General features: G+C 36.9%; 1 protein-coding gene across 3 annotated transcripts in view; it reads left to right on the forward strand.

Annotated features, from left to right (window-relative positions):
- Positions 1 to 14,529, forward strand: part of GPC3 (glypican 3) — a gene marked incomplete at both ends in the record, with an annotated part of 443,900 nt that overhangs the window by 375,923 nt on the left and 53,448 nt on the right. For all 3 annotated transcript variants that reach the window (XM_080719493.1, XM_080719494.1, XM_080719495.1), the window contains one exon: positions 6,810 to 6,969. In XM_080719493.1, coding sequence (XP_080575619.1) covers positions 6,810 to 6,969 — 160 coding nt within the window. The remainder of the gene's footprint in view (positions 1 to 6,809; positions 6,970 to 14,529) is intronic.

Consider the following 14,529-nt stretch of genomic DNA (forward strand, 5'->3'; position numbering starts at 1 on the left):
CCATGGTATATAAGTGCAGTATGTAAACACCCTTTGACCTAGTAATCTTATTAAGGAAATGATCCAAAATGCAAATGCTCCTGATGAGTGCATCTGTGTTTATAAAAGCAAAAAGAACTAGCAATGATATAAATATTCGATATTAAAAATGGTTAAATAAGCCAAGCGTGGTGGTGCACATTTGTAATTCTAGCATTCGGGAGGGAGAGACTAGAGGATCACAGTTCTCAGACAGCCTCAGCTACTTAGTGAGGCCCTTCGCAACTGAGTGAGATCCTGTTTCAAAATAAAGAATAAAAAAAGGATCAGGGTGTATCTTGGAGGTAGAATGCCCCTGGGTTTCATTCCCAGTACCACAAAAAAAAAAAAAAAAGGTTAAATAAAATTTTATAAATCCCTTAATAGACAGGTGCTTTAGCATATTTAAAATATTACATTTGCTGGGCATAGAGGCACATGCCTGTAATCACAGTACTTGGAAGGCTAAAACAGTAGGACTGCAGATTCAAGGCCAGTGTCAGCAATTTAGCAAGGCCCTCAGCACATAAGTGAAACCTTGTTTCAAAATTTAAAAAATAGAATAGAGCTGGGAGTGTAGCTCAGAGGTAGAATACCCCTGATTTCAATTCCCAGTACCACAATAAATAAATAAAATATTAGTTATTACATTTATTCATTATAATTATATTAAATGCACATTGTTTCTCTCATCTTACAAATGATAAGACTAAGCTATAGGGAGAGTAAGCAGCTTAGAATGTAACCCAAGTTGTCCTTATCCCAAAAGTCAAGTTCAGCTGTGTAAAAACAAGCATTTTTAAAGCCATCTTTGGAAATACAAATATTATATATTAGAATTTTGGAATTTGGGTGTTTCCCTTTTTTCTCTTTTATTTCACTTTTCTCTATCATATGCTATATTGATCAGCTTTCCATCACTGTGACAAAAAATACCTGTGATAATCAAATTATAAGAAGGAATGATTTCTTCTGTCTCATGGTTTCAGAGATTCCAGTCCATGGTTGGTTGGCCTTATTCCTTTCAGGCCTGTAGTGGGGCAGTACATCACAGTGAGGAGTATGCAGTGGAGGAGCTGCTTGCCTCATGGCTGCTAGGAAGCAAAGAGAAAAAATGGCCAGTGTCCCATTATTTCCTTCAAGTGCACATTCTCAGGACCTAATTTCCTCCCATGGTGCTCCACGCTCTATAGATTTCACCACTTCCAGCAGGGCCATCTGCTAGGGACCAAGCCTTCAACATACAATTCTTTAGAGGAACTTTAAGATTCAGATTATAACGTATGTGGTATTTATATATTTAAAATATTAGGTTATCAACCAGGCAGGGTGGTACAAGCCTGTAATCCATTACTTGGGAGGCTGAGACAGGAGGACAATTTTTGAGGACAGCCTCAGCAATGTAGCAAGAGACTCTCAGCAACCTAGTGAAACTCTGTTTCAAAGCAAAAACTAACAAGGACTGGGGGGTGTAACTCAAAGGTCAAATGTTCCTGGGTGGTTCAATCTCCAGTACCAAATATATGAACTAATTTATCAATGCCAATCTCATAACATGTACAGGGAAGAGAGGGAATGGTGTGGAATCCAGAGGGAAACTCATCAAGTGCTGTGTGTATGTGTGATCCTATTAACTGAAACTCATTATGATATATATTACAATGCACCAATGCAATTAGATTATAATAAATAAATATTGGATTTCAAAATAAAAATTGAATGTATGCTTGAGCAACTAGGACAGTCTCAGTGGCTACATAGGAGCTGTGCAGAGGATAGGGATTGTAGAAGAGGTTGGATTACTAAGGGCTTTAAGCACCCCTGCCATATGGAAAACAGTGAGTGGCAGACATGTCAGGATTAGGGAATAGCTATGGGCAGAATGCAGTGAAATCATCAGACTTGTATTTTAATAAGATACTTGCCACTAATAATTATCATTCTGAACTTTAGTTTTTAAAAGCTAACAGAATACTGCCCTTTGAATATAGCAAACTGTTAATCAATGATAGTGTTAGGCCCCTCTAGTCACCTGCTTTTAAGTTCAAAGCCTTTATAATTTTCTTTTTTTATAAATAAGTGTTCAGTCTGAAAGACATTGTATGGAGTGAGAAAATGGAACAAGAAGGTTAATATTGTGAATTGTAATTAGCTGATTTGATTTCTGGGCCAAATTCCAGGCTGCAGCAAATCCTCACTCTTGACTGTCAATTTCTCCTCTCTGACCCATTACCTTTCTTTCAAAGCTGTAGATCTTCCGTCTTTTCTCCAAGGTTTTTGTATTAACAATACCTTTCTAAGTTTAGGTTTATTTTGTAAATGTGTGAGGGTTTGACTCATTGGCAACTGTCTGTATAAAATGAGTTTCAAAGTATACTATAATCCTTTTTCAATGCTGGAGTTGTCTCCAAAGTGGGAGTAATTTAAGACCTAAATAAGTAACCTCACTGGCAAACATTTAAAGGTTTTTTTTTTTTTTTTAACTTGCACTTTGTTTCAAATTGAGCTACCAGGGAATACTGGAAGCATTGTACATGAGGTTAGAAAGTGGCTTTTCAAAGATTAGCTACACGTCTTAGCCAGGGTTGTCCAAAAGACTTTAGCTATTCATTCACAAGTTCTTCTATAATTAATCTGGACTTTGGCTTTCTCTTTTCTCATGAGGCTGTGCAAGTAGCTTTTAAAGAATCAAAGATACTATTCCACTGCATATTGCTTCAATTCAGTAGTACATACCGTGAGTGCCTACTGGCACTGAGTATGTTCTAAAAACTGCCTTAAATTGTGAGGTCTGAAGATACCTAAAATACAATTCTTGGGAAGCAAGCTGACAGTCTGGTGGTGGAGAGAAGTCATAGGTACGAATAAGTAACACCAGTTTGCATACAGAAAGTGGCATTTAGGAGATAGAAATAAAAGGAGCAGTAGTGGGAGAACATAAGGGAGAGGTAGAACTATAATGATCATCTGCCAGGAAGACTTTATTAATGACATGACATTTGAACTTAGCTTGAAAAGATGGAAGGCTTTCAACAGACAACTGAAGAACAGCTAATAGTATGTTCTCAGGTGATATTACTGAAGGTATTAATGAAAGTCTCAGATGTGAAATATGCTTGGGAAATACCACATTAATCTATAGCTAACCACAAATTCCCCTTATGTCTAACTCCAGTAGTCCAATGACATACACAAAATATGCATTCTTAAAAATTAACATAAAATGCTATGTTAATAGCAATTTTTTCCAAAAGAAATAATAGAGATGGAGAAGATTGAGATTGCTTTTTAACTGAAGTGATGTTATAAGCTAGACTTACAGTTCTCAAATATTGGTTTATGGATCCTGGGAGTCTATCAAACCCAGGAATCCACAAGATCAAAACTACTTGCACAAGAATACTAAAATTACTAAAATGTCATTTGTCCTTTTTTACTGGATCGATATATTTGCACTGATGGTATAATATCAATGACAAGTGCAAGTGTTAGCATCACTGTATGAATTAAGTCACTTGAACCAAAAAGTACTGGTAGTCATTGTAATTTGCACTGGCATATACTTGCATAAAAATAGAAGGCAGTTTTACTTAATAATTTTGTTGCCAAAGCTGTAAAAATTATTAACTTTAGTAAGCCTCAACCCTTGAGTACAATTTTAATATCTTCTGTTATTAAATGGAAACACACTTAAAGCATTTCTGCTGCAAACTCTGTGTGTCAAGATAATTATCAAAGAAAAGCACTTCGTTATATGTTAGCTAAGCTAGCCGCTTTGCATTTTTTTGAGAGAGCGACTGATGAATTATGGTTATACAAACTTGAGTATTTGATAGACATTTTCTTGGAAAGGAACAAAGAGAACCTGTCAGCTCAAATGGAATAACTGATAGTACTTACTGCCAATGATAAATAAAAGTTCTGGCTTTCAAGAGAAATCTAAAATGTTTGAAAATTTGTGTCTGCCACCATGAGCTTTGGAGATCCCAATAATTAAAAACATTTCTGAAGATACTGAAGGTGGTATTAATTAATTGGGATTTTTGTTATATAATAAAAAGTGTCAACATTTAGAGGAGCCACATAGCTCAGCGGGCCAATATTTTCCAGATGATCTATGCATGATGATACAAAATGAGGAAATGTCTCAAAGTTCAAAATATACCAATAGATTTTAATGTAACATGGCATTAAGTATTTATATGTTTATCTGTTTTTGTATCAGCATTGAGACTATTTGTTGAGGGGTGTATATGTGTGTGTATAAAAAATGTTTGTACACACACACACACACACACACACACACACACACACACACTAGAGGGCCACAATTATCTGAAAAGGCCACTACATATTTGTGGGAGAATAGATATTCAGTAAATGTTTCATCCCAAACACATCACAATAGGCTAAATGGAAAAGCCCATGTGATAATTTAGCTATCTTACATTAAGCTGCATATTAAAGAAATTTCCAAAAATGCAAAACAATGTCACTCTTCCTACTAGTTGTTTTATGGCTGGGACAATATGTGTTTTTTTTTAATGGGTGCTCTCACTAATGACTAATATTCTATTCCCTGTCACTGTAGACTGCTACCTTTTTTAGCAACATGTTTTATTTTTCATTTTAAACTTTAATACATCATGGGTTTATTATTGTTATATTAAAATGGCTATTAAAAATTCTCAGTATGATACCTGAGATAGTAAATATTGATAGACAAAACTTGTATAAACAAAAGTTCTTTGAATTTCTCAGTAAAGTTGTAGTTTTTTTTTTTTTTTTTTTTGGTGGTACTGGGGTTCCTGGAAGCCCTTCTACCTCCGAGCTACACTCCCAGACCTCTTTTTACATTTTATATTTGGAAACAGGGTCTCCTAAGCCAGCGCGCGCAGCTGGCTTCGAACCTGCGCGATCCTCCTGTCTCTGCCTCCCAAGCACGGGGATTACAAGCGTGCACCACCACGCCCGGCAAAGTTGTAGTTTTAAGAGGCTAGGGTACAGCTTCGTGGTACAGAGTATAATTAGCATGTGTGGGACCCTGGATTTTATCCCCAACACCAAAATTAAAATAAATTAAAATAAAATTAAAAAGTCTTGAGAAAAAAACTGAGAACCACCAGTGCAGCTTATCTTAGCATATATTGACATACTAAGCATTTAGTTGTGTGGGATTAGAAGTTGAGGAGTGGGGAGCTTTAGAGAAGTAGGCTAGAGATGACTCTGGAGTGGCAGATAGTAAGTGGGTTGGCTTCTCCATCACATTAGAGGTTGTTGGTAAGGAAAGATTGTTTTTGGATTTTTCTTTCTTTGCTTAAAAAAATCACCTGCAGAGTCACATTTTTATATGGCATGTATCTTCTTCTAAGTAGGTCTTGGTATGGCAGCTAAATTACAGGTGGAGAACATGAAAGTTTACTTCCCAGTGTCAATAAACACAGTAACAGAAGCCACTGATGCCAAGGCATGCCCGTGTATGCAGCATTTTTTTCTGGCTACCTCTTCTCAGAGTCACAAAAATCTTGGTTCCTATATACCCAGCTTTTTTGGTTGGCTGTAATTTAAAAATAAGGAGTAGAAAGAGATTTTGGAATAGAAACAGGTAATGGGGCAGAAGCTGGAACAAGAATGGAGGATATTTAGGTGAAGAATTGGGGAAATATGGTGAAGAAAAGTAAAATAGTGGGTGACAACTGCCCTCGGGGACAATTTATGCTGCAGACTTGATCTCTGGGTCAGTGGAGAATCTTTGGGGAAGATGAGAGTTCTGGAAAATTAGGAAGGCACTGGCCATGTGACTGAAAAGCCAGACACTAAAGAGGAAAATAAATATGCTTCTTAGTAAGCATATTATCTACAATAAAACAAAATGAATTTAAAAGCATCTTACTGAAATTGTGGGAGAGGGAAATATTTAAAAGCTTTTCTATCATCAAAACATAGGATGTGCCAATTATAAGTACTCATTTTTAATGTGCTTTAAAGGGCACTGCTAATCTTTTCATTTGGTAAAAAGTGCTTGTTTTACTTTAGTGAAGGTAAATATAGCTCTAAGGGGTTTTCATAATCTATAGCTAACCAAAAGTTTGGGAATATTTTTTTCAGTACTTGATGTCCTCCTAGCCTATTTATTTGCTTTGCATACTATGTTGTAAGGTTTTTTTTTATCAGTGTTTTCTATCCTGGAGACTTAGAGGAATTCAAGTTGGGAGCAGTGGTGCATGCATGTAATCCCAGTATTTGAGAGGCTGAGACAGGGGGATTACAAGCTTAAGGCCAGCCTCAGCAATTTAGCAAGACCCCATTTTAAAATAAAAAATACCATGGCATGGGTAGGTCTCGTGTAATATATGGCTATTGCATGATGTAAGTGGACTGTAGGAATGGAGAATCATGTCACATGCTTTGGAAAGTTTCAGAAGTATGAAACTCCTAATGAGTATAAGCAGTTTACTCTTATATTAAAAAGTTTCTGTGTAGCCAGGTGTGGTGAATTATGCCTATAATCCCACTACTTGGGAGGCTGAGACAAGAGGATCACAGATTCAAGGCCAGAGTCAGTGATATATCAAGACATTCAACGACCTTGAGAGACCCTGTTTCAGAACAAATATAAAAGACTTAAGGGTATGTCCCGGCGGTAGAATGCTCCTGGGTTCAATATCCAGTTTCACATTCTCACACACGAAAAAGTTTTTGTGTAGTCCATTCAATATCTTAAGGCCTCCTGGTCTACACCTCCCTGAGAAATATTAAGAGCTCTTGCATTTCTGGTTATTTTCTTTTAGCTCCTGAGGACCATGTCTGTGCCCAAAGGTAGAGTTCTGGATAAAAACCTGGATGAGGAAGGACTTGAAAGCGGAGACTGTGGTGATGATGAAGATGAGTGCATCGGAGGCTCTGGTGATGGAATGATGAAGGTGAAGAATCAGCTGCGCTTCCTTGCAGGTAACTGATTCGTGATAGCTCAAAGCTGGGCTAAAAATGGTGATGCTGAGGAATTAAAAAATCAATCAAATCTGTTCCCTATATATTCCTCATAAAAGCCTGGCAACACACAGTGTCATGGGCTCTTCTAAGAAAAAAGAAATTTTCATGTCATTTTTTTCAATCCATAGTCCTGGGTAGTTTAAAAAATAATGTCCTATTTTTTTGCCTATACTGAACTGACTTTATCACTTGGCTCTGTGTCACAATGGAGATTTCCTTGGTTCTTCTCACTTATGAAAAGGAATGTGAAAGAGGAGGTGGCACAGGCCTTTAGTCTCAGTACTTGGGAGAATGAAACAGGAGGATTGAAAGTTCAAGACCAGCCTCAGCTACTTATTGAGGCCATCAGCAACCTAGTGATACCCTGTTTCAAAATAAAAATAAAATAGTGCAAAAAGAAAGAAAAAAAATGCAACCTTGGAAGTCCTGTGAAAACCAGAGAAGACCCATTTTTTCCTTTGAATGTCAGGTCTATTTTATTTTATTTTCTTGCTAAGAATCCAATATAGATAGGCACTAACACCTCACTTTCAAGCTACATAGAAAAAATGATACCAAAAGGAAAATACCATAGGGTTGCTGGGGTCAAAAAGGCAAAATGAGGGGCTGGAATGTAGCTCAGTGGCAAAGTGCCTGCTTTGCAGGTATGGCGCTCTGGGTTTGATCCCCAGTTCCAAAAGAGACAAAAAAAAGAAGGCAAAATGATAAAAATCTCCTCACATTTGCATTATGGATATGACACAAATATATAAAGTATTTTCATATAAATAAGTGTTCTTCAAATTCACATGTAAGAAAACAGGCTCAGAGAAGGAATAAGATATCTCTAAATGAAAGATTTAGAAATCTGCCTGGGGCCCTAAAACTGCCAGCACCATACTCTATCATCTGCAGTGCATAGAGCCTTTTTCCTGAAACCCTCTGTGATGCCCATGTTCCTATTCCTTTTGCAGCCACTTTCCTTCCCTAGCACCTCTTCTTAATCCTGCCCTGAAACTGGCTATCATTCCAGAGGTATCTCTTAAGTCTCTGTCTTTTCTCTCCTCTTCTGAGACAAGGATTGTATCCACCTTCCTTCTTTCAACTATATTTATTTATAGTATTTGATTCTTTTCCCCCATTGGGATAAACAAACAATTAAAATGAAATCTGCCATCTTAACAAACCTTTAGTGTGTACATTTGTTAATTATATCCACATTGTTCTACAGAAGTTTTATAGAGATTTTTCATCATACATAACTAAAGCTCTGCCTGCACCCACTGAACAGCATCTTCTTATTTCTTCCAGTCCCTAGCAACCACCATTTCACTGTCTGTTCTTATGAGTTTGATGGCTTTGGATATCTCATATAAAGTGAAATTATGTAATATTTGCCCTTCTATTACCAGCTTATTTCAATTAGCATAATGTTCTCAAGCCTCCTATGTGTATAGAATATGGCAGAATTTCCCTCATTTTTAAGGTTGAATAATAGCCCACTGAATGTGTATAGCACAATTGCTTTGTCCATCCATTCATTGATGACATTTATGCTGTTCCTTCATTATAAGTATCATAGATTACAATATGATAATTAACTTTTACTATTATATTGCTGTGGGGATAACTTATAAAAATCATTATCACAGGTCTTAACTGTTCTCTTGAGCTACCATCCCACATCTCCATCTGTTTACTGATCATTTCTTTCTGGCTCGCCTACCATTACCCCCAAATTGTTGTGTCCTAAGTCAGATTTATCGACTGACCATCTTGAACTGGTTCTCCCTTAGTGTCCTTATTTTTCTAAGGCTACTATTATTCTTCTAGTCATTGAGGCTTAAACTAAAGTCATCTTTGATTCTTTCTTCTTCCTTGCCTCTCACATACATTTGGGTCCCAAATCCCTGTTGATTCTTTTTTGTCATTTTTTGCTTCTCCCACGGCTTCCTTTCTATTCCCTCCTCCCACCCTCCTGCATATGCTGCTGCAAACACATCTTTAGTGATTTCTAGGCTTCCAGAATAAGGCAGTAGTATTGAGAACCTTAGGCTAGCAAATTAGAAAACAAAGAATCATGAACCTAGGCAAAAGATTTCTTCCATTCATCATCCACAGATGCCATGCTAATCTTTCTAAAGCATCTCATACTTCTCCCTAACCCAGATACCTTCTTGCTGTACCCATTACCTCAAGGATAAATCTCAAATCCTTAGAGTTCTGATAGAGCCTTTTAGTCTAGCCTAAACTATGTTTCTGGCTATATTTCTTACCACTAGTCCCACAGAAAAATCCTACTTTGGTTTAAAAAATAGCAGCCATAGTTGTCCCCCATGAATCCCATAAATATACTGCTTAGGTTTCTATCTTCATACCATTACCTATGTTTATTTCAATATAGAAATGCCTGTTTTCTTCCTTCCTAAATCTATCTGCCCCTCAAAGTACACGTATGACACAGTAAAAAGAAAAGAAGTTTCAGGGTAGAACAAACCTTTATTTGGATTCTGAGTCTACTTATGACCTAGCATTAAGTTCTAAGGCTTTATTCCCTCATCCATTAAGTGAGGATCATAACCTCAGCTTCATAGAACTATTACAAGATTAAATCAAGGAATAAAGGTTTTAGAGCATCTAGCCTAGTGTCAAGCATATACTAGCATATACTGGGTGTCCCACAATTGTTGTGCCCCCCCATGAAATGTTTTTCAACTTCCGAGTCCATAAATATCCCCATTCTCTGAATTACTAAACAAATCTGCCAATGCTTTCAAGAAATGGTCTACAGTGGCTTCCAGGTTCCATAGGTCATAGAATGATCATCTAGATCTTAGCATCCTATTAAAGGAATGATAAACATAAAACATAAAAATAATAGTAATATTTGGTCACTTGCTGTGATCCAAACACTGTGCCAGAATATTGCATGCATTGTCTCGTATCACATTGTCTCATATTTCACAAAATCACTGTGACCTGGAATTATTATTATTACTTTACAGATAAGAAAAGTGATACTTGTGGAAGTAGAATTTGCCTAAGATCACACAGTCACTGAAGTAACAGTCAGAGTTTAGAGCCAGGCAGTGAGGTTTCAGAGGCTACTTCTTGAGGTAGTCTACTGAGACTCTCTTTTTTTATTTGCTCATTAATCCAGTCTCAAAAAAGTTTTGTGTTTTGCTACAGGTTTAGTATCTCCAATCTGAAACTCCAAAATGCAGAATATTATTAAATCTAAATATTTTTTCAGTGCTGATATGAGGCTCAAATTTTTCAGATTTTGGAGCATTTCAGATTTTGAATTTTAGGATCAGGGATATTCAACTGGTAAAGCATATTACAAATATTTGCAAATCCCCCAAACTCCAAAAATCTGAAAAACTTCTGGTACTAATCAGTTTGGATAAGGGATGCTCAACCTAAACCTGGAAAAATATATGGTCATCTAAAGATTACCTAGATAATTCACCCAAATATCAATTAGCCCCAGTACTGATCCCTGGGACACAGCACTGTTCATACATCTTCAGAATATTCCCTGTGTATTCCTACTCATGATTTTCTGCCTATATGCTCCATACCTATCCATTTGAAATCATGGCTTCTCAATTCCATGATGACTTAAATTTTTAAACAGTGAGTAGATTACCTCATTGGTTATCCTTTGTCCACATGTACATATTGATCCTCTCAAAGAATTCTAGTCAGTTGGTTGAGCATGAATAACTCTAAGTCCTTTGTAAACTATAAAACAGCATGCAAAATGAAGTTAATTTAATTTATAAAAAATTCATGCCTTGCCACCAATACATTACATTTGCCTAACATAATCAGCAATCCTTGTTCCTTGGGTAAAGGAGTTAAAGTGCTTCTAATTGAGAAAAGATTTATTGCCAAATTACCAAGCTAATGGAAAAATAGCTGTTTGGAATTGCAGGCTATATAGTTTGGTCAGATGTTATATAATTTTACCCAAAATCTGGGTAGATTCCATCTGTTCCTGGTGATTCATCAACATCCATTTATTTAGCCAACTTGACTTGGAACATCATTTGTTACGACCATTTCATTTATTATTCCAAATTGCCTCTTCCAAAAGACAACTCAGATATAAAGATCATGGCTCAGAGTATGTTTAGACTGTTTTATTTCACTTTTGTCCCTGAACAGACTTTTTAAACCGTAGCCAGCGAGTGATCCTATCGTCTCTCTTCCCTGGCTCATTTCTTCCCTTCTTTGATGCACTGAATGAAATACAAGATACTCAAGTTCTATTCTAGGCTTTGCTTCTAAGTCCCATGATCCTAAGGCAAGCCCCTTTCACTATTTAGAAGTCAGTTTCTTCATTTGTGAAATAAAAAGAATATCCAGACAACTCTTGCAGGCTGGTGGAGTGCCATCAGTGTGTGATTATGTTCATTTGTTTGGAGTTGGTCACTGGCAAGGTACTCAAAAGAATCTTTTAGGGATATCTTCTTTTGCATTTTTATCTAACCATGCAGTTTCCCTGTTTCCTAATCCTGAGCTATATTCCTACTTAAAAACACCTTGTTTCCCCTATTTTAACCTCCCTGACTTTTCCAATCTGGCAATCTGGGCTTCTTACCAAGAGCTTCCCACACCTGGCCCTTGGCACATTCACACATTGGGATTCTACTAAGAAGTTTTTAGTAATTTCCAAGTTCACACTTAAAAATTATCATTCCTAAATTCTCTAAGTGTTCTTTTTTCTAAAGTCTTATTTTTCAATTTAAAATAGAATTCTTAGGGGCCTCTGATTCTGTTTGTTGAATGTACTTCTTGGTGAGACCATTAAATGATATCTTGCCATACATCTTCATTGATACTGTGTCCTCCCCTACCAGAAGAGGTAGAAGTACAAAAATGGACCCACCTAGTACTCTTCAGTACTTTTATAAATAAAAGCTTAGCTGGACATGATGGTAGATGCTTGTAATCCCAGTATATGGAAGGCTGAGACAGTAGGATCATAGGTTTGAGGACAGACTTCACAATGTAGTGAGACTCTTAACAACCTAATGAGACCCTGTTTCAAACTAAAAAAATAAAATAAAATAGGGTTGGGGGTGTGAATCAGAGGTAGAACTCCCCTGGGTTCAATCCCTAGTACCAAAAAAGGAAGGAAGGAAGGAAGGAACTAATCCATCACATAAGAGCAGAGCTCTCATGGCCTAATCACCTCACAAACACCCCTTTTAATACTACTGCGTTGGAGGTTTCAACATAAATCTTTGAAAGGACGTAAACATCCAAACCATAGCAGTGAGTTAACTTTATTAGTACTCTCTTAGGCTGCTTCCACATCTAAAAATGGAGACTACTATTTCCTATTCCATAGGGTTGTGTATATTAAATAAAATAATCTATGTGAAGCATTCACCATAGTGCCTGGCATCTAGTAAGCACTTAAAATGATATTACTTTTAAAATTACTGATGTATTATTGCTGCTGCTAATAACTAATGGGAATTCAAAGAACATGTCAATGTAAAGTAGAACTTTTTTAGGTGTTTAAGGCCCATGAAAGGCAAATAATACCAGGTAACCAACATCACCAGTATCTCCCTACACATGGCTGCTACAACTAGGGTCCATTTATTATTTGTGAGCTTGTTAAAAATGCAGAATAGCAGTCCCCACATCAATACCCTCTTAATCAGAAAGCCATGTTAACAGTATCCTGAGGCGGTCTGTTTATAGCCCCTACCATCTTCTAATTAATACTTTGACATTTCAAACTAAGAAGCCACTAAACTGCCCAGTAGTGAGTTAAGTGTTCTAAGAAGTATAAAAGTACTCCAAGGACCCAATCACCCATGTGATTGATTAGAACACTTTGGTTCCAGTACTATCATTTTGACAAGAAGTGAATCCTTGAGCAAATTATTTACCTCTTCTGAGCCTCAGTTTTTTTCACCTGTAAAATGAGTGTAATTATACTTGCTTACTCTGATTCAATATGTAGTGTGAAAATCAAATTTGATCATGAGTGTAAAAATACTTTTTCACTTATTAAGCTTTCTATTTTTTTGTGGTACTGGGGATTGAACCCAGAGGCATTCTACCTCCAAACTATGCCACCAACCCTATTTTTTATTCTTTATTTTGAAACAGGGTCTCACTTAGTTTAGGAAGGGTCTAAGTAGCTGAGACTGGCTGCGAACCTGCAATCCTCCTGTCTCAGCCTCCCAAGTCCTGGGATTACAAGTATGCACTACTTTGCCTGGCTAAACTCTCTCTATACTTAAATCAACCTGAAGATAAATATCAGCACCAAGCCTCTGGACTATCTCTAGCTTTCTCAGCAATCCTACTTATGTATTTTCTGCAGAAACTGAATTTGGCTTTTGAGTTTGTGTACAGACTCCCCTCCAGAAACAGATTGTCACCCATGATGGACCTGTTGCAATAAGCCGACTTTTTTTTTTTTTTTTGGCCAGGTTGCCTTTGGCAATATTTTTAATTAATGGATTGCTCAGAGATTTTTTTGTAAGCAATTTGAGATGCTGACTCCTCCCATTGCTTTGGATAGAGCTGATCCCTGTGAAGCTCTGGCCAAGATGTGATCAGTAAACATCTTAAGTTATCAGTCACCTTTCCAACAAGTCCTCACTCTTACCTGTATAGAAATGCATAAACACACACAAACACACACACACACACACACACACACACACCATTGTTGTTGACAACACAGCATATACATTCACAAAGGAACACCCAACAAGAAACATTGCCTCAGAGCCATCTGCATTACCAGTTTTTCATGAGCTCTTTTTCTCTCTGGACCTTTTCTTGTTCTGGCATACTCTACTCTACAGATATAGCCAGAACATTTTGATGAACCTAATATCTTTATAAAAATAATTTTCAAGAGAAAAGATAATCTTCTCTCAAGCTGGTCAATGACAGGGCACAGTGATTATTAATACTGCAAGAACGTATTTCTTTGAATGAGGGAAATGGAAACAGTGTAGAAGATAAAAGCATTCTTCATTGCTCTGTGGCTAGAAAAACTGATTGAGCTAGTTGGTGGTGAGCTGAGGAGTAGAGTTCATGGAACAAGTCTTGGGCTTATGGTTTAAACACTATATTGAAACTGATTGGTTGCTCTATGGCTTGTTGAAATGCTTGCTGTAAGAAATTTTCAGTCTCCCAGGTATCAGTGTGTGGACTGCAAAGGGAAAACTTTCCACTTGCTCTTTGGCTGAGGTTGAATGTGAATGTGAACTATAGGCCTAGGCTGGTTCCTTTTGCTATTCTTTTCTGTCATCTCCAAGTATAACAGGGAACAGCATTGGTCTCTACCCCTTGGAGACAATTTCATCCAGGAAGTCATTAGGAATTCATAGCTATGTGACCAATGATTTTCTGTACCAGATATTCCCTCTCTACAGTTACTTTAAAATATAAAGGCAAAATAACAACTTCAAAGAAACACCAATTTGGAAATACTGTTAATGCAATTATTTTTTATTTTCTTGTTGACTTTTATAATGTGATTTTATTGATGCA

Source organism: Muscardinus avellanarius (assembly GCF_963383645.1).
Source record: "Muscardinus avellanarius genome assembly, chromosome: X".
In the NCBI taxonomy this organism is placed as follows: Eukaryota; Metazoa; Chordata; class Mammalia; order Rodentia; family Gliridae; genus Muscardinus; species Muscardinus avellanarius.